General features: G+C 40.9%; 1 protein-coding gene across 5 annotated transcripts in view; it reads left to right on the top strand.

The window, feature by feature from the left end:
• Positions 1-26,980, top strand: part of PDE4D (phosphodiesterase 4D) — a 648,147-nt gene that overhangs the window by 598,093 nt on the left and 23,074 nt on the right. The window contains exon 1 of one of the 5 annotated variants that reach the window (XM_069776691.1): positions 26,125-26,541. The exons of the other annotated variants lie outside the window; for them this stretch is intronic. Coding sequence (XP_069632792.1) covers positions 26,494-26,541 — 48 coding nt within the window. The 5' untranslated portion in view covers positions 26,125-26,493. Of the gene's footprint in view, positions 1-26,124; positions 26,542-26,980 lie in introns of those variants that run through there. 5 annotated transcript variants of the gene reach the window in all.

The raw sequence follows: 26,980 nt of genomic DNA, 5'->3' as shown, positions 1-26,980 counted from the left end.
CAGAAATTACATTTCATATGTAAGAGCATAATTTTTTTTTATACTTTTTCCAAATATGGAAGCTCAGCCAGAGTAAAATTGTATCCTCTGCTGTCCTAGCCACTGATTAGAGTGACCTGTTTCCAGTTAAGGGACAGGATAATGTTGTCATATCCATTTAAGAGGACTTAAACATCAGTCATTCTCTTGGGTTTCAGCTATTGCACATGAAAAATATGTGCTGGAAACTTAACAGTAGAAAAGAAATTTTTGTTGTCATCAGTAAATTGTTGCAGAGCAGGCAGCATCTCTGCTTTGCTTCTCAGATTTAAAGAGCTTTGATATCCAGATGAAAAACTTGATGGGGTTTGTGTGACAGTCCTCTTGCATAATGTCTGGCAATGCCATCGCACTTAGCTGGCTGACATGATAGTTTAATTGGTTCTTGCGTTCTCAGGTCTTTCTAGGAAAATCCAAGGATTTGGTAAGCTCTTTAGAGTGCTGCTTCTTAGGAAGATTACAATTAAGGGGCTGCTGTTAGCAAGAGAAAGCTTGTTGAGTGCAGCATCAGGAAATTTTTTATTCATTAAGGACTTCAGTTTGTACAGTGACAGAGTAAAGGGATACTGATACAGTGGTGAGCCTGAATTTGAATTAATGCATATTTTTCCGGGTTCCCCAGTTTTGGTGTACTTTTTAACAAGAGAAAAGAGGATTGTGGAGCTAAGGAGGGACTGCCTTCCCAGGCACGCTCCTCCCTTCCTGTGCGCTGAAGGCAGCCCAAAAGGATTTTAAGACCTCTGGGCTGGAGTGCAGTTCCCTGTGCACAGCCTTACTTGCTCCCATGTAAGACTACTCGTGCTTCTGGAGAACAGCAGACTTGCCCTTCGCTAAGTGATGAGTGAGGTGTGTATATATATATAAAACAAAGAGATAGCACTTTGCTGGCTGTATTGTGCAAGGACGTGCTGCAGCAAGATAATGGGTGAAACTTGCTCTCGTGCAGATGGCTTGCAGCAACCTCTCTTTCTCATTTATAAACACTTCCATCTTCTCAAAGAAGTGGATGGAGTAGTGGCACTAGTTTGCCAGTGGTTGAATCTTCTCTGTGCAAACGTGTGCTGCTTCCATAGGGGCTGTCAGGTTGCTGCCAAATGAGAAAAATCATGAAACACCCTGTTCTTCTGCGAGGATAATAAGTATGGGCTTTGGTGGTATGATAGAGCTGTAGGTCTGTTGCTGAGAAAGAAGCTAACCTGGTGGGTGAGGCTCAAGGTGTCCAAGTTGTGAGCAGCTCCTTCTCCTTGTGTGGGTACATGATGGCAAATGTTTGCCTCCCTGGGCCATGATGAGCAGGCGTTTGTGATTTGGAAACATCTTAGTTGGGTGGTGGGGTGAGCCCCTTCCGCTGTTTGTCAGGGCTCTTCTCAAACAGAAGTACACCACGCAGGCTATCCCATTCTTCGCCAGCAAAAAGGAGCGTAGAGTTGACCCATAATGGTTGATTCAAAGAACACTGGCATTTCAAGGCTCCAAAACAAATTACGATCCCTTCATCTCACAGATTCAGTCTGTACTTTAAATTTTAGAAAAAAACTAATGGATTTCTGCGTGTCACATTCCCTGCTTCTTAAAGTCCTGGATGTGAGAGCTACATAAGAGGAATGATGCCTCTGTGAGGGTTGCTATAATTTAACACTTTTCAGCTTTTTACCTGCTTCTAGGATTGCATAGCTTTCCAGTCACTAATAACTTGATAATTTTTTCCATGAATACGAGCAAATGGTCCATACCGGCACACAAACAGCCCTTTTTGTAGCCTCTTTAATTATAGGAAATGCCATAGTATGAAAGATTCTTTCCTTTTAGCGTAATGGCACAGAATAATATAGACAAAATGCTACGGAGTAAATTACTAGGACTTGATGTGGGAAAATAACTTTACTTTCAACCACCATAATAGAGGATTTGAAAATTATGATGTTTTTTCAGCAGTTGAATTATTTCAAGTTAAAATGTAAACATCGAAGTGCCTTTTCATGACATTTATAAAAAATTCTGGTTTTTTTCAAAGGTGTTACTTGGAACTGTAGTAGGAAAGGTTTTGCATGGATATGAGTACTTCGTAACCTCTCGCTTAATAATAAAGGTGGAATTCACGGCTACTGAAAGGCATGATAAGTATCTAAAAACTTGTGGCTCCTTGTGACAGTATCTAGACCCAAGAACTCCTGTGTTGTATTCATAGTAGTGTGCTGCTGTAGTCAAGGTTAGACTGTAAGTTATGAAGTGTTTCGGAGAGCAGTGGCTGGGGGTTTTTTTGGTGTGTTTTTTTGTTTTGTTTTTTTAATAAATTTTGTGTTTTCACTAAGAGGGAGCCTCTGCTGTTATATAAAGTTTTGGTACAATGAATGTGGTGGTTGCTGAAATGTCAGTTTGGCCTCTGCCTCATAAAGAAACTGCACTAAGGAATTGTTCTCCTGTCTCAGTTATGTTAGTAGCGGTTTTGGTATTGTCTGCCAAAACTTTCCATGTTTAGGAAACTTAACACAGAGCTAAGTGTCTTATGGATGGATGTTTCCTGTTCTGATTTATTATTTTTAAACAGAGCATATCTCAATAGAAGTAGAACCCAGTTCTAGTCCCCCTGTAGCTGCAAAACTGAACGTAGGCAAGCTAAGGCATGATGGAGAGTGATGCTATTCATCCTGCCTTGAAACCGTGTGCGTAGGGCAGTGGCCAGCACCTGCCTGTTGAGCTAGGGTTCACCTCTGAGCAGTTCAGCTGCAGCTTCCCCGTGGCTGCCCTGTTCGGTGCCTGGTGGCAGAGCTGTGCTGCGATGGGAACTGCTGCTTCGTCTGAATCTCCAGCCAAGGGAGACACTGCTGTGCTAGGGCAAGTTCTGCCTGTTGCCTGCTCTGGGTGTTGAAATGGAGCTGCACAGACAATAGCAGCATCTCTAAATCACAAGCAGCGGAGAAACACTGAATCAAGCTGATGTGCAGGGCCTGTTTACGAGATTGTCGACAAGTAAAACTTAAACAATTTGCTACTTCTATTAATGAAGTTGTAACCCACTAATATATGATGAGCTAATGAAACTGAGCTGACTGAATACTTCTGTTAAGATCCCTCAGCAAGACAATGTTAAACTAAACCTTCTGCTCATAATTGCTATGGGGAAGGCTGCTGGTTTATACATTTTTGCTATTGGTTTTATTTGGGGAGGGAAAATAAGAGGACAAGGGAAAGTTAAACCAGAAGCCGACCCTCCAGTTAAGTTTGATTCATTTTGACCTTTTTTTATGGGTAAGAAATACCAGATTTGCAATTAATACACATACATAGTTTTGCATAGTAGTAGTTCATCTTTTCTGGTTGAGGGTAGTCTCTAATTTGTATAAATGTTTGGAAGTAGCTTATGGATCTATTTAAAACAGCCCAGAATATATAACACACAACATCAATAGCCGAGTTAGCTTTTCACCTGTGAAACACCACAGATCTCAAAGGTCCCTTTTAATCGTACTGCAAGTTATGTTTAAAAAAAAAAATTGCCTGCGCTGTGCTACAGTGGTATACCGTGACATTCATGTCACTCCATTTACAGATCAGAAATATTTCTGTTTGGCAGGTTGGGGAACTGAGGTGTAGTGGTTAAGATGTGTTTGTGGCGGTCCTAGTCTGGAAACATACTTCAGAGCATCTTGCTGCGGCTTTCACATGTTCAGCTGTGCTGTCCAATTAGTGTCTGCATGGCACAGCTTGGTGGCAGGACTCCCTGTGTTCCCTACTGTATACATTCACATGTGAGTTAGGTTTTTCAGCTACAGAAATCATTAGCAGGTTTCCTGAATGTCAGAATGCAATCCACTCTCATCAACGCTAGACGTTAGCAAAATGTTAATGAGGCAGCAATTACTTTAATGTGCACTAGTTCAGGCTGGTTTTCAAGCTCCTCCATCATTCTCCCTCACTAATTTAACGTGTGCTAATGGTAGCTTTGGCTTGCCTGTGCTCATAAGCACCATATACTAACCAGTGGCATTTTCTTTTTGCCTGAAATTTGTCTTTTTGAAGAAATGTACAAGCAGGTTTTTCAGAGTTGTGTAAAGCAAAGTCAGTGTTCATCTTATTATGGAATAAAGAGCTGGGCCTTACAGGAAATGTATGGTTAACTGCAGCCTTGTAATCATGCTGCTACATCAGTCGTGTTCCCCAGCTAGAGAAGGCCAGAAGTATTGTTTGATGGAAATAATGATGTGCGGTTTTTAATTGAATTAGCTTACATGATTGAAAGAACCTTTTCAAGCAGGCGTTAACATATTTAAACCAGGCTATCTGATGTTCTTGTGGCCAAGATTGACTGTACAGCCTTAATGCAATAATTTTACCTAGAATTACAGACAACCTCACACTGCCAGCTGAGATACTAATGTTTTCATAAATTTGATTTTTGTGATTCAGAATGACCAGTTGTAACAGAAATGTCTTTTCTAATGGCCAAGAGCAAAATCACTAAAAATACTGATACTTCAATTACCATAAATCAAATTTTAAGAGGAGGACCACCAAGTGGATAGGTCGAATTTTATCATGAAATACCCTTCTCTCATTGTATATTGATAACAGTCAATAGATTCAGGAAGGCAGCACTGCACCAATTGATACTGAAAAAGTTACTTTAAGTGCAGGGACTAGAAACAAAGGTGCCAAATATTTTTTTCTTACTCTTTCTCAAGGTATCAATGTATATTACACACTGCAAAATGTAAACTGAAAGGTACCTCACCCTGAAGGTTCCTTACATGTATTTCGTAGTTTAAGCCCAGCTGGTAACAAAGCACCACAAAGCTGCTTGCTCGCTCCTCCCCCTGCCCTGGGCCCCACTAGGATGAGAAAATACAAAGAAAAGCTCATGGGTCGAGATGGGGAGGGATCACTCACCAGTTATGGTCATGAGCAAAACACAGACTTAACTTGGGGGAAAAACAAAAGAAATTTATTTTACTACCAGTCAACTCAAAACAAGGATAATGGGAAGTAAAACCAAATCTTAGAAACACCTTCCCCCCACCCCTGCCTCCTTCCCAGCTCAACTTCACTCCTGAATTCTCTCCCTCCTCCCTGCCAGCGGTGCAGGGGGACAGGGAATGGGGGTTGGGGTTGGTTCATCACACATTGCTTCTGCCGCTCCTTCCTCCTCAGGGGGAGGACTTCTCACTCTTCCCCTGCTCCAGCGTGGGGTTCCTCCCATGGGAGACAGTCCTCCACAAACTTCTCCAGCATGAGTGCTTCCCATGGGCTGCAGTCCTTCAGGCACAGACTGCTCCAGCACAGGCTTTCCCATGGAGTCATGGCCATCTTTGGGGACATCCCCCTGCTCTGGCGTGGCCTCCTGCTCTGGCGTGGCCTCCTCCCCAGGCTGCAGGTGGGCATCTGCTCCCCCGCTCCCCTCCATGGGCTGGGGGGGGACAGCCTGATGTCTCACCACGGGCTGCAGGGGCATCCCCTCCTTCTGCACTGGCCTTGGTTATCTGCAGAGGGGTTTCTCTCACATTCCAATCCCACTACTCACTGCAGGTTTCCCCTCTTAAATCTGTTCTCCCAGAGGTGCTACCACCATCACTAATGGGCTCAGTCTTGGCCAGAGGCAGGAGCTGGGGAAGCTTCCAGCAGCTTCTCACAGGGGCCACCCCTGCAGCCTCTCCCCTGCTACCAAAACCCCACCACACAAACCCAAAACTACGTAGAAACAATGATTTTCATAACACGTCAGCTGCCTGTTGGAGCTTCAGAGGGTGGTCTAAATGAAGAGTAATTTTTTGCAAAGTGAGGATATGCTTCATATGTACTCGTTGACACAAGGAAGCAGTAGTTAGCTTTCAGAGCTGATCTGAACAAAAAAAAGATGAACACCCAAGGTGACATCTTGGCTGTGCTCTTTACCAGCGCTTCTACAAAGGTCATCCTTGGGATGCTGGAAAAGTAGTGCAGCTCCAGGAGGGAAGAATGGTAAGCAGAAGGCACAGTAGGGCTTAGTGTAAGAACAAAAGAAATAGGAAGATAGTGTTGTTTCATTAACAGAGCAAGAAAGAGTCTGAAGAGCAGGAACAACTGAAAAGTAGGCTGTCAAGTAGACTTTTGGACTTGAGCATCTTTGAGCATGTTTTAATGAAAAATGGGCAAGATGGACTGGAAAATACACTTCTTATGCATGTGATCTTTTGAGCAGTTAACATATTTCCTGTGCTTGAAATTTGCCAAATTTTATTGGTGCTAAGTAATGACAAATACAAGGAACATGTAAATTTTTATTTTTTTTAAGATTTGATAACTTTTTTTTTTGAGAAAAAGGTTTTGCTTTGCTGTGTGCTTCTGCAAATGATTTTGAAGGATAATAACTGGGCTTTAAGCTTTGCTGCTGCTGGGTTTGCAGGTGGTTGGTGTTCTCGAGTATGTCAGCAGCATCATGAATCTTTGCCTATTGTTGGTAAGCTTTATTGGCGCAAATGTGGCATTGGTGACTTTGTTTCCTGCTGTATGGTGGGTAAGCCCTGATACATTAGAAGTGATGCGTGGGTAGTGTGAGAGTTACCATACGTTTGGTTTTGGCCATGTTTTCCCTGTGCACAAAGGGACATCCCCTACAAGTACACATAAAAGAAACAAAATGTTTTCAGTTTAGTAGCTGAAATGAATGAAATAAGCTATAAAATACTAGATTTTTATTTGAAAGTTAATGATGAGTGGGTTTGTAAAGATGTTTTTTACCGCACTCTTGTTACGTGAATTAAAATGCTCGCCTCTTTGATGCTCAATAGCAGCATCTCAGAACCAGGGACACAGACAGGTAATTGCGACCTTGTGAAATGCTGTATTTATTTTGCTTTCTTAACATGTGGTTCCCTGGAATTAACCCTTCTTAGCCTTAGCTCACTCACGTTCAGCTTTTGCTGCCACAGCAAACTAGAGTTAAAAGGACTTTTTCCACCAAGTCCGGATGCGTTATTTGCATGCCGTGTAACGTGTCTCGAAGCAGCCCTTGTGTGCGGTGTTTCAGGGAGCATGCTCGGATTCCTCAGCATCTCTGTCCTCTGCTGCATGCTGATCACCTCGGCGGCAGCTGCCAGTTCCCACCGCTGGTGCTGCAAATGCATGCTGTGCTGTTGCAGGCATCATAATACGAAGCACCTAGGCCTGTTATAAACAAACAGGTCTGGAAAAAAGTGCAAGCCTGACGTATAGTGTGGCCATAGCAACAAGCAGAGATGAAGGTGCCATTTTGGAGTAAATGCAGGCTAGTGTGGCTCAACCAGAAGCTAGAAAGTATACTTGCTGGATTTGCAGAGCTGTTCTGTGTGTGCACGTGAGGGGTTTTCTGAAACACACAACTTGCAAGAAGACAGCTTACAAAACCCAAAAACTGAAATTAAGTATGTAAGGGTGTCTTTAAATGAAATTATTTTTCACTTGCAATAGAAACTTGGGCTGGAAAATTTATAAGCACATTTACTCCTGAGAAATATTAGTGTGATGAATTATTTGACAAATCATAGAATATCTCTCTGGATGCATGAACTTTAAAGCCCAGAGCTCAGATTCCTCGGTAAAATGACTGTATTTTTCTTGTACTATGAAGCATGGCCAAAGTTCTGTATGTCTGAATACTGGACCCAGGTAAGATCGTATTTTGTAATTTGATAATTAGTTGCTTTTTCCTCTTTTCTTAGCATCATTAAAAACTAGTATGTACATTTTCTAGCTGGGAGGGATTTTATGCAGCTCTTTCATTGTTGCTGAAAAGGTTTCAGGGGCTTTATTACAGGAGACCTCTTAAAGCTCACCACTGTGAAGGTGATGCACTTGGTCTATACATAGTCAGAGCTTGGCATTTCTAGCACAGCTTTCAGTACATCCCTGCTTACAGAACTTGATTTTTAAAATGAAATGACTGAATTTTAAATTCAAGAAGATAAAGTGCTTTGGAAGACTTTTGCAGAAACAAATCTTGGCATGTGGTGGGCTGAAACTTAAGTAATGATTTTTCTTTGGTGGTTAGGAATCTACCTCTGTAATCTGATCTTTGTTTCACATAGCTGTGAAAGACAGGTTGGTTATAGGAATGATATAACAATACAAAATAAAACTGTGCTGTTAGGATAAAGTAGAACTGCAGGAGGAAAAAGAATTTGATAACTCTGTTGTGAATTTTTTGTCTTTCTAGGTAGGTACCCATTCCTGTGCTCACGTGTCTTTTAGATTTTATAGATCTGGTATAAATAAAAGCATGCAGATGTACCTAGGGGGTTTAGGTTTGTTCTTGCAATTATTATCAGAGCTTGAAAAATGTCCTGGTCCTAGAAGACTAAAGCTGCCTGACTTGACCGAAGTGGAGGGTGAGAGGACAGGTGCTGGTCTTAACATCTTGTTACACCCCATCATTTGAATAGTATGCCTAAGTATGAAACTGTGCCTTAATTGCTCTTGAGGGAGGAGTCAGCTGGGGTTTGTTTTTATTTTCTTTTTTTTGGTTCCTTCTACAGTGTCTTGGCTGTTGTGAAATACCATGCTCTACACAAACCTATCTGTTCCCCAATCTGCCTTTTCACCCCACGTCCTGCCTGGCAGTGATCTCTTGCCTTTGCTGATGCACGTAGCTTTGTTGAAGAGTGAGAGCTGAGCTGACCTGGGCTGCGTCTGCGGGGTGGCTTGCTTATGGGTTCATAGGTGGCAGCACTGGAAGTGATAAGATCCATTTTGACTTGTGCCTTTTGACTACCAGGGGACTTCAAGGAGTCTGTTTGCAGACTTGGACAAATAGCTCAGCTCTCCTTCATACAGTCCTTTTGCTCTTGGAAAATTTTCTGATCAAGACCTGGGACTTTTATGTATTTACACCATTATTTTAATATGAGGTGATTAATACAGCAGTACACTGAACAATAGACAAGGCAAATGTTTGCTCTAGTCAGGAAAAGTATATGTTGTGCTTACAGTGGACTGGGCGATATTGGGAATTCGCATCACCTAATGTGTGCTGAGAAAACAGTCTAAAACTCAGCAGCTTGTTTGGTTTTTGAAAGCTAGGAATATGCTAATTACACATGTAGCAGTAAATTAAGCAGTAATTAATAGACTAGGCATATCATTCTTAAGAAGTGAGTATGAAAATTAACTTCAATATTACTGAAGTTATCAAATGTTATATCCTATCTCGTTTTTAATGGAATTTGCCTTGGACAAGACATGAACTCCCTAGTTAACTATACAGTCCTGTAAGATGAACTACACCTGTTACACCCTTTCAGTCTTGTTTTCTGGTTTGGAGATTGAACAAAAGTATGGCGTTGTGGGGGCTGGAAGGGTGGTATTGAAGCATTGCTCCCATTACCTGGAGCATTTGAACAGTTTGTTCGGATTCAGCTAGAACTTGATCTAATACCTGCTGAAACTAATGAGAGTCTTTAAATTTACTTCATCAGACTGTGGATGGAGCCCGTACCCAGTTTTATTTAGCATTGTTATCACTTTGATAAAGAGTTGGTAGAATTGGCTGTTAAGCAGGGGCTTTGGAGTACTGGAGGAAGTTTAATTTGTGGCAGACTGTGAGCCTTTTTGACGTTTCTGTCCTTCTCATGGCAAAAATGGGCTTGAGCGTGTGTGTGAGCCCCCGCATAAATGGATAGACTGATGTCTTTCTGCATCTGTCGAGGTCTCTGCAGTGCTTCATGCACTGCTCAGAGCTTTTCCAGATGCTCCAAACATTGTATGTAAATGTGTAAATGGGCGAAAAGCAGCCAAATTTTTTCCCAGCTTTTTTTTTTTACTAATAAAAATGCAAGCCAAAGATGAAGATGATGCCGTATCTATTTAGAGCTTATTGGTTTTGTTTCATTTTAAGATGTTTTTTCAAAACAGGGATGATTTTTATAGAGACTTAGAAGTACATATTTAAGAGGATTGAAATATGAAAAATGCCTTGTTTCTTGATAAGATACCTAGTAATAATGAAAGGTTAATAGATAATCTTTTACCTGAATAATGTCTGTGTATTTTTTAGCCATTTTGCAAGTTCATCAGAGAATATACCCCAATCTAATGATGTACTTTTCTTTTGTTAGTGGAACCTAATCAATTTTCAGTGTGTGGTGTTATTTTTATGATTTTTAGCCTACCTTTGGTTTCAAATCTTGCATGAATGCCAGGATTTGTTAGTTTAGTGTTCAGGAAAGAAAATAAGCGATGGTGGGTTATCACTGATTAAACAGAGGTCTTACATTTTAAATTAAATTATCTGTAATGTTTTTCCATGCTATATAAGTTCATAAGTGATGTAAATTATCAAAGCTAAAGCATATTAATTCATTTGTTACTCATGTACATTTAAGCATTGTTAGATATAAAATATTTATGGATTATAAACCATGAATATAAGCAATGTTTATGAAAGGTGACTACTGCATGGTGTTACAGTACATGCTGGAAATTGCTAAGTACAAGCTGCATTTCAGCATTTTCAAAGGAAATACTGATTTACCAGTAGAATTGTTTCCTTGTAAATACAAACTTGTTGGTGCTCTGTCAAACTGGGATTGCTCAGGAGCAACCCACAGTAACATTACTAAAGGGTGAGTACACTGATGTGGCAAGTAAACCTTGATATTTATTTGTATATTCCATACTGTTTATTCTTCTAGAAGAGTTAGCATTAAAATGTTTTCTGTGTGTCACGTCCCAGTTTCTCAGGATGACAACTCAGGTTCGTCAATTCCCAGGTCAGGGTTAAGGTGAAATGACACCAGGGATCCTTCAACTCGCAAAACTCAACTTTTATTCGCCCACAACAAGAATTGGCATGAAACTATGTCACTGAACTGTGTAACATGCGCTAACCATACATCACCAAACATATACTATAGGCCTTGCTTATTTAGGGATCAGTTCAGGGAAGGAAATAAGGAGATCCCTCCCGTTGGGTCGGGAGGTTCAGAGCAGACCCCCTTGCTTTCCAGCCTCCTCCCTCCTCAGAGAGGAGCCCAGGGGCGGCTGGATCCACTCCTAGTCCCGGACTTGGTTTATGTCTGCAGGGGTGAGGTGCGGGCATTACGGGAAAGAAGAGACAAGAGAGTGAAAAGAGAAAGATTTCACCAGTCCTGGGTCCAGCGCTGGTCCAGTCAGCCGAGGAGCCCCGTTCTGGTGGGCGTGCGCACCGGGGGCTTCCGTTTATCATCTCCGCACCCCTCCGTCGGGCGGGCACTCGAGCTCATTAGGCTAGTTAGGGGTCAGGCGCGGTTTGTGCTTTCAGAACCTTCTGGAAACGGGCAGGCGGGCTTGGGGGTGGTTTGGGGAGTCACTTCTCCCTGCTTGCAGCTACGACCGACCGTTGACGTCTGGCCGTGCGTGATGGGCGGCCCCGCTCGGCCTATCCGAGGAGGGAGCTGCGCGCCCTCCGGCAGCCCGGCCCGCCCTGTTGCTGATGTCTGTGTTGATCTGTGCTAATCAGCTTCTTTGCACCTCTGGTTCCAGGGTTTGTTGTTAGGCAGAGCTTGTCCTTCTGCAGAACTTACCCCACCACAGTGTTTGAGACATGAACTCTTGGTCTCTCACACCACCCAGCGGCTCAAACATTTGACTGGACTGAGTTGTAGAGATCTTCTTCTTCCACAGTAGTAATCTTCAGATATTGGTCTTCCACAGTAGTAATCTTCAGATATTGGACAGGAGGAGAGAAGAGAGAAGTAGAGGAAAGCAGGCGAGTAGTCATACATCATCACACAATTGCAAGGCCAAGCATTAAGAACAAAAATCCACATAATGAGTCCACTGTTAAGCTATTTTCCCCACCCCGTGAGTCCCAAGGACGTTAGGAGAGAGGTCAACAACGATCCTCTGTTAAAATGGTGTCTTGGTTGCATTGCTTGGAAAAGTTCTTCAGTCTTGTCTGTAACTTCTCTCATCTTGGCTTGGGTTTCTTCAGTTGAAGTGGAGGCATTACGGATGGTGATACAACATTTCCCCGTCAGTTAGACTCAACATCCCACATACCCCCTGTTCTTTTAACAACAACATATCCGCTGTTAATCTGTTTTGAAGGATCATTTTTGATGCTTGTTGAACTTGAGTGTTAAGTCATCCAAATGCATAATGTGTCTGGTTGGACAAAACATGCATTTGCCACATTATATTTTTCCAGGACAAACTGGTGCCTCCTAAGGAAAAATTCCATATGCTTCGAGATTCCCAATAGCATTTTTCCCCAGTAAAATTTCAAGCACTACTTGGGTTCCACCCATTTTTCCATTCCCAGCCTTCACTTTTCCATAAGTCAAGAGATTCAAAGTTTCTTCCTCGAGGAAGAAGATAAATCTTTGAATCATCAGAGTGGCTTTTTAGAGCCATGAAAGGTCCCCTGGAAGTGTTGTTCCAGGAGCAATTTGATTTACATAAAACATTACCAGAGACAAGACTTCTTTTCACGGGATTGGTGATGTTTAGATAAATGAGGCTGAATTGAATTCCTTCACTGACAGATTTTGGTAATGCTATACAAACACGTTGACTGGTGTCATTCCAGAGGTGCATAAAACCTTGAATCAAATTCCAAGCTAAATCTGGAGAATCTTTTCCCTGTCCTCTGGTGGAAAGGATGAGGATGAGGGAGAAGGCTCCCCAAAGCATCTTTCCCTATAATAACAGACAAAAATTACAAATAACAATAAACTGATAACACAAGTAACAATTAATATAGTTAGGACTAATATGGTTCCTTGTCATCTTTCTCTGTTTCTCTTTGGTTCTACAAAGTACAAGCATAAAGCAGGTTGTAGATTAAAACAAGGGTGTTATCCATTGTGTGTGAATTCGGTGGTCTTTTCCATATGCGTTGCTTACTATCCATGCATACAAGTTCAAAGGGGTTTTCAATGTCATAGGTACTTCCCCTACAGTAGGTAAATCTACCAGAACAGGTTGTCCAGGATAGTGGAGCGGGTGTATTCTATCTTACCTCTACTTCCTGGAAGTAGGGATGGGGGGCTTTGGGCAAAATGCAGTCAGTCTAGGACATCCGTTCACCCCCAGCGGCTATTTACTTTCGTAACCATGTCTGGCACTCGTTGCGGCCATAGAATCATTTAGGTTGGAAAAGACCTTTAAGATCATCAAGTCCAACCATCAACCACGGCTGCTAAACTATGTCCTGAAGTGCGTTGTCTGTGTGCTTTTTGAATACCTCCAGGGATGGTGACTCCACCACTTCCCTGGGCAGCCTGTTCCAATGCCTGACAACCCTTTCAGTAAAGAAATTTTTCCTAATATCCAATCTAAACCTCTCCTGCCACAACTTGAGGCCATTTCCTCTCATCCTATCACTAGTTATTTGATAGAAGAGACCAGCACCCACCTCACTACAACCCCCCTTCAGGTAGTTGTAGAGAGCAATAAGGTCTCCCCTCAGCCTCCTCTTCTCCAGACTAAACAACCCCAGTTCCCTCAGCTGCTCCTCATAAGACTTGTGCTTCAGGCCCCTCACCAGCTTTGTTGGCCTTCTCTGGACATGCTCCAACACCTCAAAGTCTTTCCTGTGGTGAGGGGCCCATCCTGGTTTGTGGGGTTGTAGCGTTTGTTTTAGAATTCCATTAGTACACTCCACTATCCCATTTGCTTGAGGGTAGTATGGGGTGTAGAAAACACACTGTATTTGTTCATTGTGTGCCCATTCTTGGACCACCCTGGCAGTAAAGTGGCTCCCGTTATCTGATTGGATTGATTTGGGTGTGGGCAAGTAGCTAAATCATCATTTCAGGCCTTTTACTGTGTTATCTCCAGTTGCTCACCGTACTGGTACTGCTTGGGTTAGTCCCAAAATTATTTTGACCTCTACCAACACATACTGTTTTCCCTCTGAGAGTCGAAAGGGGCTGATGTAGCCTACTTGCCAAGTATCCCACAACCCTTTATTATCCCTTAAGTGTAGGGGTTGATCCTTAAGTGTAGAGGGTTGTGCTCTCCTAATTGGCATAAGACACATGGTGAAGTAATGGTGGTGTACAATTCCCTGGTTACGGACCATCCCCTGCCCACTGCCTCTTTAGATAAATCTTTGCTCCCTGAGTGACCTTGCTTTACATGCAACCACTCTAAGTGGTCCTATTTCTCTGCTTTGCCTTCTGCAGCTAATTTTGCTAAGCGGGTCGTCAAATCCACCTGATTATTTCAAAGGTGAGCCAGATGATTTCCTGCCTGGTGTGCAGCCACCCATCCTACTAGAAAGGTTTTCCGTTTTAGCGATGTTTTAAGATTTCCTCCCGTTTTTCTCATTGCCACGCTGGTATCTGATTGACCTCCCACTGATTTTGTTCCCAAAATGAGAGCCATTCGGTACATCCCTTGAAGACAGCATTCGAATCTGTATAAATCAACACTGATTCTTTGGTGTCGGCTTCCTTGGTAAATACACTCCGTACTGCAATCAACTCCCCTACCTGAGTGCTTCCTTCCCCTTCTCTCACAGTTTGGTCCCCTGAATCAACGTGTAGGGCTGCTGCTCGGTAATTCCACGCCTTTCCCCCTCTCCTCAGTGAACCATACAAGGATGCTAACAGTCCATTTCTTCAAATGCCTCTCAGCTGTTGGTTGCTGCCCAGCTGAGTCTTGGCTGTGACAGCCTGAGCACTTACCCGCTCTGCTCCAGCGCGAGGTTAAACGGGGTTGCCAAACCCGGAGGAACCCATCTGTGTTGGCATGGGACAGCGAGGAGTGTTCTCTGTCAGGGCGTGGGTGCGTCACTTGTCCTGACCAGCACTTGGCCAACCCCTCCCCAGCATGGCCTGGTCTGAACCTGCCAAACCCCGGCCGGGTATGCAGACATCCACAGCTGGCGAACCGAGCAGCAGGCGACGACAGAGCGGAGCGACAGCTCTGCCTGATCCCGACGCAGCAGCACCCCACCGCACCCTGTCACCGCGACGGAATTAGTTGGCACCCAAAAAGACGCTGGGATCCTGCGTGTAGGATAGGGGGAAGATTACTGGTACCAATAGTCAGGGAGTAAGGAAACACGAATATACCACCAGCTTCCTCATGCAAATACTGAGACTTCTTGTAAGAGGGGTTTAAAATCACACAGGTATTAAGTATGCAATTCAGGAAACTACAGAGCTGCCTTTGGCCTGGTTTTGTTATCTTGTCTCCATCTCTCTTGTGTACTGGTAAACCCAACCTCACAGTACAACTGACTGTGGGACTGGAAACCACTTTGGTTTTGTGCTTGTTTGCTTAATTTGACCTAGAGGCACTTGGGTGAAGCGCTCGCTTGGACCAAAAAAAGCAGTGTTAGGTTTTTGTGTGTTTCCCTGTATGCATGAGACAAGGGTGTAATGGATGAGACTGGTTGTTTCTCCTGTTCTGGATGGGTAGATCTTCATTTTCTGTGAATCTACGTAGATTTAGAGCATGTTTAGAGCATCTAAATAAATAATCAAATGAAGGATGTGAAGGACACATTGGAGTGAATATTAGTTGCTAAATAACCCTTGCTGAGTTTTTTTCATTGAAAGGACGACACTATCGCATGCACTTTAGTCAGAAGTGTAACAGCCATTGTTTAATAAGCACTGGAGCCTGAAACAACAAAATTGCAAGAAACAACTTGCAGTCTGCTTTCAAAATGTTGGTATCTACTGTGGATGATTTACAGGCACTTGCTAAGGCGTGTTTGTATTGGAGCTGTACTGAGCTCGTTGCAGTGTTAGTAGTTACTTTGCAGTCCACAATTCTCTGCTTTTGTCTGTAGTAGCATTGCTTTTTTCATAGGATGGCTTTTACCTTCTGTCTTTTTTTGTAAACTAGGCAGTAGTATTTAGAAGGATGGGAAATAGTTTGGTTCGTGTTTGATTTTCATATATATTAGAAGTAGAAAACCCAGTCATATTTAATTTTTGCTTTTTCACAAGAACAGTATGTATGTTAAGCATGACTGTAGCTTTAAAAAAAGATGATTAAAAGACTCATTTCTTTTAGTATGAAATGGCAACCATTCAACAAGATTTCTGATGAACTGTTAAATTAAGTGCTTTGCCAGGTCTACAGTAGGAACACCTCATTAAAATAAGAATGTCATGTTACAGGAGAAGTAAGATTAATCTGGCAATACCAGTGAAGCTGTTTTTTGTCCTTACATAGCAAGCCAGTTTTCTGTGTGAAATAGTCAATACCTGTAAAGCTCAGTTTTTGCTTGTATAGCTGTATCAGTCTTAGGGTGACTGTGCTCTGCGAGTGAAGTATTGCTCCTCTTTGCACGTTTGTTCGACACAGCTGTCTGCAAAAATGCATGTGGGTACAAACCTCTTTTGTGGCTGTGCTACAGTAGATACTTATGGGGTAGGTATTTACTTGTAGAGTGCCTATCCATATATATTTATAAAAATACAAGTTATTCAGATGGTTCTGCATTTTATATTCCTTTTATTACAGACCTGTTTCTTAGCCCAAACTGGCACTCGAGGAGAAAACCCCTCAAAAAAGACAAAAGGAGGGAAAACTGCAAAAGTTTTCTTCCTATAAATTTTTAAATTGTTTGTAAGTAACAGCCTGAGAGTTGCATGAGATCTGGGTGGTGATGAAGGAGTAAGTGCAGTATTCCTCCTTGTAACTGGTGGCAAGCTGGAATATTTTACTTGTATTTTTTACTTACTGTGTCTGTCAGAGATGGCTGCCAGTGTTAACTAGGCAAATGTTAACTAGATATGAGCTAGGAAAGGGACAAAAATCTTTGTCAGATATGTTTGGAGCCAAATCTTTCCCATTCATTAAGAAGACAACTCTTAGAATTTCCTACAAATATATTTTAGGAAAAAAATCCTGTTTCTCTTTTCACGATACTTAAATTACAAAGTACTTGTTTACAGTGGAGCATTTTCCTGTTAGAAGAAATCACCTTTATAGTTTGTCTAGTGTGAATACCTTCATGGATTTAGCACAAGTTGTGTTGGAAAAGGCTTGAACTTCACTGTGTTCTTATGCCATAATATGAGTATCCTTATGAGGCGTTAACACTGATGTAGCTTGTAAATCTCACTTAAGCAAATAAGCTGTAGGAAAGGCATCAGCAGTTGCTGTAGCTGGGATAACGCGTACAACTTGTTGAAATTCCTGTGCCGCAGGGCATGGGCGGTTAGCTGGAGCTAAGAGTGCATATATTTCCATGGCACAGTATTTTTTTTTAACAGCAGCATTCCTTCAACATTGGTATTGCATAATTTTAGGTGCATTATTGAAGTATTATGTCTTTGCAGTACCTCTGACACCTTTACTCTTCTTCTCTTAAATGCCTTTAGACTGAAAGACTCTTCACAGCCGCGCTGAAGTAGGCATAGTGAAGGAGATGCATATACTGGATCACACTGGTTTTTGGAGTTAGATTATTTTTTCGTCTTTGCTTTTTGTAAAGCATGTTAAAGTGTCTATAAAGCATAGGAGCTTACTGCTGAGGAGCATAGGAGCAGACCTGAGGCTCCACTTACAGCAAAACTTGCTAGTTTTATATATTAGTGGCCCTGGCAAAACATCCTTGGCAGGGGCTGCGCTTTGGGAATTGGGGAGTGGATATCAGTATGTTGTTTGGAAAATGTCCAGATTCAGAGCATGACAACGAAGCGGCAGCTCAATGAAACACAAAATATCGTGTAAGCTAGACTGTGTGGCTGTATCTGAGGCTGAGATTTCCACCTGGCTTTCTCACTGCACTTTGCCTGGAGGAGGTGGAGAGAGGCAGGATGCATTTCTGTTTGCAGATAAGGGGAAGGAGTGAAGGTGATAGCGGTGCTTTGGCTGTTTGGTTGTCATTGCTGCCAAGACAGGAATGAATGTGTGTAATGGGAAGAGTTAAGGATTAAGGAGAAAGACCAGACATGGCAATAGCAGATACTCCCCAACAGCAGTCTCTAAGAAAAAATGGACAAAAAGATGTGACTGGGTTGCTATGCCATCCGTGAATGCAATTTTAAGGAGAAAGTCTTATCTTTTTCTTTTGTCCCACATCTGATTTATTTTTCACTTGGGTCTTTTTTAGTTATTTTATTTTGGGAATTGTTAACGGCTTTCTCACTGTCCTGTACAATGCACCATATATACACAGTTTACATAATAGAAGCATTAAGAGAAGAGAGTAAATGTTTCTTCCCTTCCTTGGGTAACGGGTCTTGGCTCTGCTCTTCCAAGAGAGGTCTCTTCCTACAAGGAGGTTGGAAGGCCAGAGAGTGGGTCTTCTGATGCAGTATCGAACTATTTGGTTTTGAGGTTTGGTCACAGTAAAGCCTGAGCAGCTCACGTAAGGGGTGTGTTTGGGCAAGTCCTGGAAGTGAAGTGATAATTAATTAATTTCTATTTTATTTTCCATTTTTCCTTCCAAATGATAGTTTCTATAAAATACAAGAATTATTGTAAAGCAAACTGATTGCTGCCAGGGTATTTTAAGGGAACAAATCATTATAAAAAATAAGTCCAGGTTAAGGCCCTCTCGTGGTGGTATTTTGTGCCTTGTTCCAGAGGTGTTTTGAAAGATGCATTTTAGATCATTTCCTTCAAAGTTGGTTGGAGGAGTAATAGCAAGAGAATTATGCATTAAAATAGCTTGCATAAATATGATAGATTTTTGCATGTCAGGTAGATATGAAAAATATGACATATGAAATCTCAGTTTGCTCCAGGTTCCCTGAGCTCATGTCCAGTGCAAGCTGAGCACACATTTGATTTGTGTGCCAGCATCTCTTACAGATATGGAGAGAAACTTTGAGCAAAGCAGTTTGATGTCTGTTGAGAAATATGCCAATATGATGAATTAACTGAGTGGAGTAGGTATTTCCACTAATATTGCAATAATTTAAGCATGATTTTAAAAAATATTGCCTTAACCCTGGATATTTGTTTGAAGCATTTCCAGGCTAGAGGTATAAATAACTGGTCTGTTGTTTCACAACTTCTTCCATTGTGATGCAGACGTATTGTATGTTTGTATCAATGTGAATATTACACATGCATAAAAACATAATACGTATTGTGTTCTTATGATGTGACATATCGATCTATATCCAAGTAAAGGGATTTTCTTTAACATTGTTTTTAGGGCAAAACTTGAAAAGCCTTCTGTTCACATCAGGTACTCTTCACAATACTAATTTAATGGATGAAACCATGGGATTGTGGTTACGCATTTGATTTTGTCAGTTGCCAAGCAGGATAGAGAGATAACCACCTGAGCTATTCATCACCGCTTTCTGCTGGGGCGACCGCCTCCTCAAATCTGCTGTCATAACTGCAGCTGTCATCACACCCTGATCCACTTTTCTCTGATCTAAACTAGCTTTTAACAGTAGCTTTTTTGTAATTTACATCATTTTGACAGCATTGAATTAGGGGGAAAATAAACATAAAGCAGAATATTGTAACTAGCAAAATATTTGTTGAAATTAAACTCCATTTACTGCAGGTTTTTTTTTCTTAGAAACCATTATATGCATACTGTACTCTTACCATTACATAGAATAATTCCGGCAAGAAAACTGTAGGTGAATACTGTGTCTTAAAAGATTGCCAGTGGTCCCCAAAGAATGGGTTGAAATACAGTTTAATTTTCATTGCTTGTGCAATTTCTCAGGAGTGTCTGTTGAAAATACTGCAGTTGTAGAGAATACCTGTAAAGACCTGCTGTGATATGGTTGAAAATTAGCGGACCACTTATTGTGAGATTTCTGGTCTGAAAAGTTTAAGGTGTTCCTATATATTCATAGCTAATGCTTGTATTATCACTAGAGGGCAGTAAGTGCAAACGCTGAATTATGTATTTTACCAGCAAGTGTGTTTTGGTTTTGTTTGTTTTGGTTTGGGTTTTTTTAATTAATAAAGGAGCCTAACTCTTAATTAAACAACTCATCTCCTGGCTTTTACTATGTATTTTCCCTAAAATCGTTCAGAAGAACGTTGTCATCTCTGTCTGTTCACCAACATAAAATTCTTATATTTGATGCATAAGAATTATATATTCCCAAATAAAAAGATCTGTAAAATTATATAGCTTAGGCTATTCCATTGTGTTTAATGAATGTAATTCTGACAAGCAGAAGTCTTCCAAGAAAGCCTTTTTAAAGCAGCATAATTATGCTACAGTTAGGATCCTTAAAGCTGAGACTCCTTCAGAAGAGTTAGGGATTTGTTCCAGTTACAGCCATTGGTTCTCAGCCACCAGTGGGGTTCATCTCTTCTTGATACCAGCATAAAGACCCAACTTTGTCTCCACCCCTGCTTCTCACTTGGTGTGTGGCAGCTGGTTGCTGTAGCTGGAACAACTCCTCATATTTGTAAAATTCCTAATTTTTTTTTTTTTTTTTTTTTTTTTTAAGTTCTACATTTTCTCTCCTTCCAGTCAGGGAGTCTTGGGTGGAACAAGAGAAGTTTGGTGAGGCTGGTTGATTTAGCATTGTTTCCTTGTCCCTAGCTGTCCTGCTTCTTCCTCCAGACCAGTTCTGGTTTTTGTCTCAGTTGAGTCTATCCACACGCCCTTGCTTGCTGGATGAAATGACCATTCTTTTCTGCTGTGGTCTTCCAGCACTGAGCAGACTTTTCATTTTGTGGGGAGGCTTTCTGCGAGGGTACATGCCAGCATAAATGCCAGACAGAGTTGGCTAACGCTGTGAAAACAGTCTTGTGTTTGTGACGAGTAGGAGTTGGATTTGACATGGGCAATTATTGCTGTTCTCGATCTGTGGAGGACAGCCTAAAAATGTTTATGATATTTTCAGACAGGCTTCTCATTTAGCTAATGAGGTATCTTCAGACAATCTGTTCCTGTTCGTAACACATTGAAAACTAAAATTGGTGATTCCTCTTCGTTTTACTTTTTGCCACTTAGCAGACAATATGCGCTACATCCAGCGCACTTGTATTCAGGACTGATGATCAGAGATCTCTTTGAAGGTTCCTAGTGCAGCTTCATAGTCAATCCAGGGATTGCAGTTGAGAGTTAAAAAGCACAGTTCTCCTGCCCTCAAAGCTAAGCACGTTTCTGCTGGAGCTCCCATATTACCCATCACTGACCTGTGAAAGGAAAGACCAAGATCATAAGTCTCCTGTGCGGCAGTTCAAAAGTGCTGCAACTGAATCAACGAAGTGGGCCTTTGGTCTTCTTCCTATCGTCTTCCTCAAGCCTGAAACATTGCCATCTTAGTTTCCCATTGACTGAACCTTCAGGAATCTTTGCTTACCAACAAGAGCCAGAAAGGAACACAGATACTTTCTTTAAGAGGATCAAGGTTTTCTCCCAGGCTGCTGAGGATGTACTTCTCTTCCTTGTCCTTGTCAGTTATGTGTTCCTGTATCAGAAGCCCTATTCTGGGTCTCGGGAGAAATGAGCTTTCTTTGAACATCATGTATTCCATAGGTCCAGTCTGAATGCATTACAGTGGTTTACATGCTATAGGTCCTTCTGGATCATCAATATGACAGATAAATAGAAGGATGAAAACCTCACTAACATTGGTGAAATCTGCATGCCTTCACATGCACTTGGAATGATTAAAATAAAGAGCAACTTAATAATGAAATTCTTCACATTCTTATTGAAGAACAATAAAGCTTAGGTTAATAGTGTTTTTTTTCTGACTATGGCAATAGTACAGAGCTTTATAGAGAGCCAAGAAATAATTTAAGAAGTATGAGTGCTGACAGCTCCAGAAGTTCGCATAGAGGTAGAGATTACTGCTTCAATTCTAAGAACATCATTTGAGGTAACTCACTGCAGTCCTGATGTCATCACAAACGCATGGCTTTTAAATTCTTAAAGTTGCTTTCAAGCAGAGCATGTTCATAGAAGATGTATAAACAGCCTTCATGATACAAGGTACTTAGAATTTCTAGAATGAGCATCTGCAATAGGTTGAGTTGTTGTAGACTCCTGGGGCCAAATGGATTACTGGATGTCCTGTATGTCTCAGATCGCTAATTTGCACATAACTGTAGAAGTATTGAACTCACTGACTTGTGCTTGAGTAATACATGACTTGCATTTGGCTAAAACATATCTTCCAAAAAGACTGCTTTTCTTGAAGATATCAAGCAGCAGGGAATCTACCCCTTCACTGCTGGTGTATGCTAATTTAATAATTCTCGTTGTTAATCCACATGTCTTGTTCGTAGTTTGAGTTGGTTTCAGCTCTGTTGGTTTGAGGCAGTTTCAGCTTCTTGTTGCTTCCTTTGGTGCTAGTGAACCAGGTTTGGTATGCTGTATTTCCTCTTTGCCATGGTTCTACACAGTAGCTGTATTCATAAGACAAACAGCCTGAGTTTTTTCTTTTATTATAAAACATTTTCTCTATACCCTGAATAATATTTGTAGTTTTTTTCCTGCATGCTGTACATGACAGCATTTAGGAAAACAGAGACACTAGAGCTGTATGTACTGTTCCATCAACAGAGTCACCAGAATGGTGTGTTTAGAGTATCTCTCTTTTTATCTAGCATCACAGAAGATACAGATTTTTGAGAGTCACAGTATCGCTACAGATGTCCTGTTGTGACTCTGTAAACTCTTCAGGGTTTCTGCTTTCTTCATTGTAGTCCACCATTTTGTACTCAAATTCCTTGAACTGCAGGTTACATGAATGGTGTGACCATACTAAACAAGTGAGGCTGCTGTTGGTGGCTTCCACGCCCTTATAGTTTGTGTCTTCTCCCCACCCCTCCACCCCCAATTTTTCTGTTCTCTGGAAGTTTTCACACTGTGGAAGTTCTCATACTAGTGACTTAATTCCAGATCATCAGTGAAGAAATCGAATACCATAAAGTAGTCTCAGGTCTTGCAGAGCCCAACTTAAAACTGTCCCATTAGATGAAGACAGCCTGTTGATGATTGTTAGAAATGGGTCAATAATTGGGTTCTTAACCCATTTAATATGTCCTCTCTCAACACTGGGAGTGCTGTCACAGAAGATTATACAGTACTAAATCAAATACCCTACAACAATCCAAGAACATTACGTGTTCAAAGACATAAAATTATATTGTCTGGCATTAATTACATTCCTGTCTTAGTTCTTTGTCAAGGAAATGCCTAGAATAGGTGTATTTCAGCTTTTCCATTATTTTACCCACGACTGACGTTTTGTGAAGTGGCCTGAAGTTACCTAGCCATCCTGCTTGCAAATTTTAATTGGCACAAAATTAACATTTTTGCAGTCTTTCAAAATTTGCTAAAGCTGAACATCACAGCTCCTGGGATCTCTGCCACCTCCTTTTATGACTCCTGTGGAGAAAGTTGAACAGACTTGTTGATGAAATAATGGCTAACGTTTCCTGTGGGTATTAAGGGACTTCATCATCTTTCTGCCTTTCAAGGTCATTGTCTTGATTCTTTCAAAACACACAACAGCACTCATTAAAAACTTCCTTTTTTTTCTGAATTATTTCATTACTTAGTTAGTGCCATTTCAAATTATACCTTTTTCATTTCCATATTTTTTGCTTGATTGGAACCATTGTAGAAAAAGTCATTATTCCCTTCTTCCCCCATGCTTTACCTTCATGGATGTATGTCTGTATGAAAACAAGAATTTCGCTTTCACATTGCTGGATTTCCACTTATCTCTAACTTCTGGTTTTCTTATCTTGAATTACTCTAGGTATTTAGTTGTGTGTGGCAGCTATTTGCTGTGCACTCATCTATCCACCTCCTCTAAAGCTAATTATTCACTCATTCCAACCTGGAAATTGAGGACGAAAATCAGCCAAAATGGTTACGTAAATCCATGCTTGTGTGAATTTCCCAACTGTAAATTTCTACGGTCATACTTCTACATGTAACCAAAGTCAGAGGGCATGTTCTCTGAGTCAGTGAAATCGTACCAGTATATTGTATCACACCAGTTTGTGGTTTTATGAGGTTGAGGCTGTGGGTCTTGGAAAAATCATACAAATTAGTAATAAGCAGTCAATATCAGGTGTAATTTTCTATTATCAGTACAGTTAATATGCAGCTAAAATAAATAGTTGTAATCTGTCGGTTGGAGGAAAATGTTTTTTCATGGTTTTACATCAAAATTATCTAGCTAATAGCTCTATAAATACCATCCTTCAATAAATTCAATAAACTATATTTCAGTAATTCTTATGGATATGTCTGTCTCATACGTTGGTAGGGAATAAAAAAATTCAAGGAAGATTTTTGTTATACGTGCTAAACAACTAGTGTAATTTACATAGCAGCCATTTTAAGTATTCCTTATCTGAAACAAGTTTGGTGCTTTTGGGGACAGTTGTTAATAAGATTTAAGGAGGAACCCAGACTTTAAAGTAACAAAGTAGGAGAAGTGATTTAAAAACTTGGCTTCCCAATGTCTGGTCGTACTACCTGTTGCAACTGAACTTTCACGCGCACGTGGTTCACTTCTTAAGTAGCGAGAAGTGTAAGGGCTGTTATGTTACCATTCTCTAACTCATGACTGAAATTGCCTTCTGAAGGGAGGCGGCATACTTTCAGTTCTCAGTGTAGATGCTGGGTAGGTGGCAGCAGTGCTCTCTTGCGGGTGATCAGAAAACAATGCAACGCAGATGTAGACAAGCTTTATATTCAGCATTACAAAGCTGAGCTGGAAGAATCAGGAGAAATATTTTCCAGAATTACTTTTTAGGCTACTTTAATGTCTTGCTGAGTCTCTAATAACCCAGGTCTGTTGTCAAAACTTGTTTTATATTCATCTACCTGTATAGACCCAGGACAGGTATAACTGTGCATGTTATAAAGCAAATGCATCAGTAATGTGTTCATTCACATTTTTTTATATTACCTCTTTTAATGAAAACAATATGCTTTCCATATGAAAATATGTAAGTGCTGGATGTTCTGTTTACTGTATCCAGTTGTCACATTGCTAGACATTTCTCTCCTGTAAGGAAGAAATTTGTTAATATCATATTTTGCTCTATTGATTTCTGCAGGTTCAGTTCTTTTTCAAGCACTTAGTGTTGCTGACACTGCTGACACCCAGAGAAGTAGAAACCACTTCAGCCAAAACCTCCGTTATGATGGTTGTCGGTCAGCATCTTCCAGTGAATCAGCAGTGTGGGCTTTGGGTGAACGCTGCACCTCATTCAGCTTGTCCTTAGACATTTGCCCACTGTCATATTGCGAAACTCTCCCTTCTTTTGATACAACAAAGACTCAGAAATTCACTGCAATAGTGCATATGCCTTGCACAGTGGTGCAAGATAATGCATTCCTCCTTTTAAGTTTTGGTCTCTGAATGGCAGATGGTGGAATATTTTGTTCAATGCTCTGAGTCAGCTCACTGACACACTCCACTTTCAATTAATTCCTTTTTTTTTTAAATGATGTATAGCTGTAACTGATTAATATAATTGCCAAGGCAGAAGGAGCAAAAGTTGAATAAATACAGTAAGAATCTGAGGGCTCTTACTACCTCACTTCTGACTTCTCCATGGAAACTTAATGTTTACTGGGAATTGTAAGACACATGGCTTGCTTTATCTTAATAATGACTGCTTTTATCTCTTAAAATAAAGCAGTAGAAACTGGCAGATGGGCCCAATAGTCTGAGTAGATCAGTTTTTAATCTAGATGGCATAAAAGCCAAAAACATTTTCATTGTTACAGTACATCACAGACTGCTCAAGAAACCTGATAGCTCTATTTCTGTTGCTTTTTCTTCCCTAAAAACTCAAAATATACTTCCCTTCCATATGAAATATTAAAGCTGCTAGGCAATCCACATGAATATACACAGTACTAATTTTAACTGTTTGGATGGCTTGTCCATTGAAGAGAGCTGGTAAATGCTGCTGAAATGAGGAGACCTTAACACAATTATTTTTGAATGGCACATGAATGCTGCAGCCAGGGATGCCATTATTAAATGGCATTTGCCGTAAAAAAAAAAAAAAAAAAAAAGAAAGAAAGAAAGAAATACCCCATGCCCAGGAGAATCCCCAGCGCTGGCCAATGGGAAATTACCGTACATCATGTCACCAGCCGTTCGGATTTCTATCTTTTAGGGTGACATACTATTGGCTGCTAGTTAGGCTCTATGGGAGGGATTACTGGCACCGTTTGTGGCTTCCCCTTCAGGTCCTTATTTGGTAGCTGTTGATAGAGCAAGTCTCTCCAGCAGCTGAGCATCTTGACATACATTATTCATTAAGTCCTGGTGTTCAGGAAATATGCATATCCCTGGCTCTTCAGATGTTTCTTCAGCTCGTACAAGATGTCTCTTCAGCGTTGCCTCTGAAATGCTTGGAGTTTTACAAATGGCATTTATACAGTCAGAAGACCACGCGGTTGGATTTAATTTCAGTATGCCTCCTGTGCACACAGTTGCTGAGAACCTGAAGATCAGCAAAAATAATTAGGAGAGAAAAGAAGGAATCTTTCTTCTTTGAAGTCTTTTGCAGTATCAGATAGCAAAGAACTGATTAGGTTAGATTGGTAGTATAGTAAAAAAATAAAAAATGCCTGAGGCAAACTATTTACTCTCAGTTTCTTGGGGCTACATAAAGGTAGGATTTTGTTTTACCTTTTAAGAACCTTGATTTGCGGTGCATGATTGCATGATCAGTGGATAGCATGAGTATTTGTGTGACTATGAGTAATACAAATATAAAGTAAAAAATTAGAAAAGCACGCCTTTGTTCAGCAATGAGAACGAACTGCCAGTACACAGTCTTTCTTAGAAACTGTGCTGGGACTTCTAAAATAGTGTTGCTTCAGTGGATAATCAGAACAAGTCTAAAGCCAAAAAAATTCAGAAGAGTTTTGTGTCCTTTTAGAAAAAGAGTGCTACAAAACTGTATTTCTAGACATTAAAAGATTTCAAAAAGAACCCCTCAAAACTGAGATACCATGCAATAAGAAGAGAGCATGAGTAAAGAGGCTGAGGATAATGGGTGAATACGTCTCATACTGGTTTTAATAGCTGAAGAAATGTGAAATTATCAA

The sequence above is a fragment of the Haliaeetus albicilla genome, chromosome Z (genome assembly GCF_947461875.1).
Source record: "Haliaeetus albicilla chromosome Z, bHalAlb1.1, whole genome shotgun sequence".
Taxonomy (NCBI): domain Eukaryota; kingdom Metazoa; phylum Chordata; class Aves; order Accipitriformes; family Accipitridae; genus Haliaeetus; species Haliaeetus albicilla.
The sequence above is the reverse complement of the archived record's forward strand: the minus strand, read 5'-3'. Positions and strand labels throughout refer to the sequence as shown.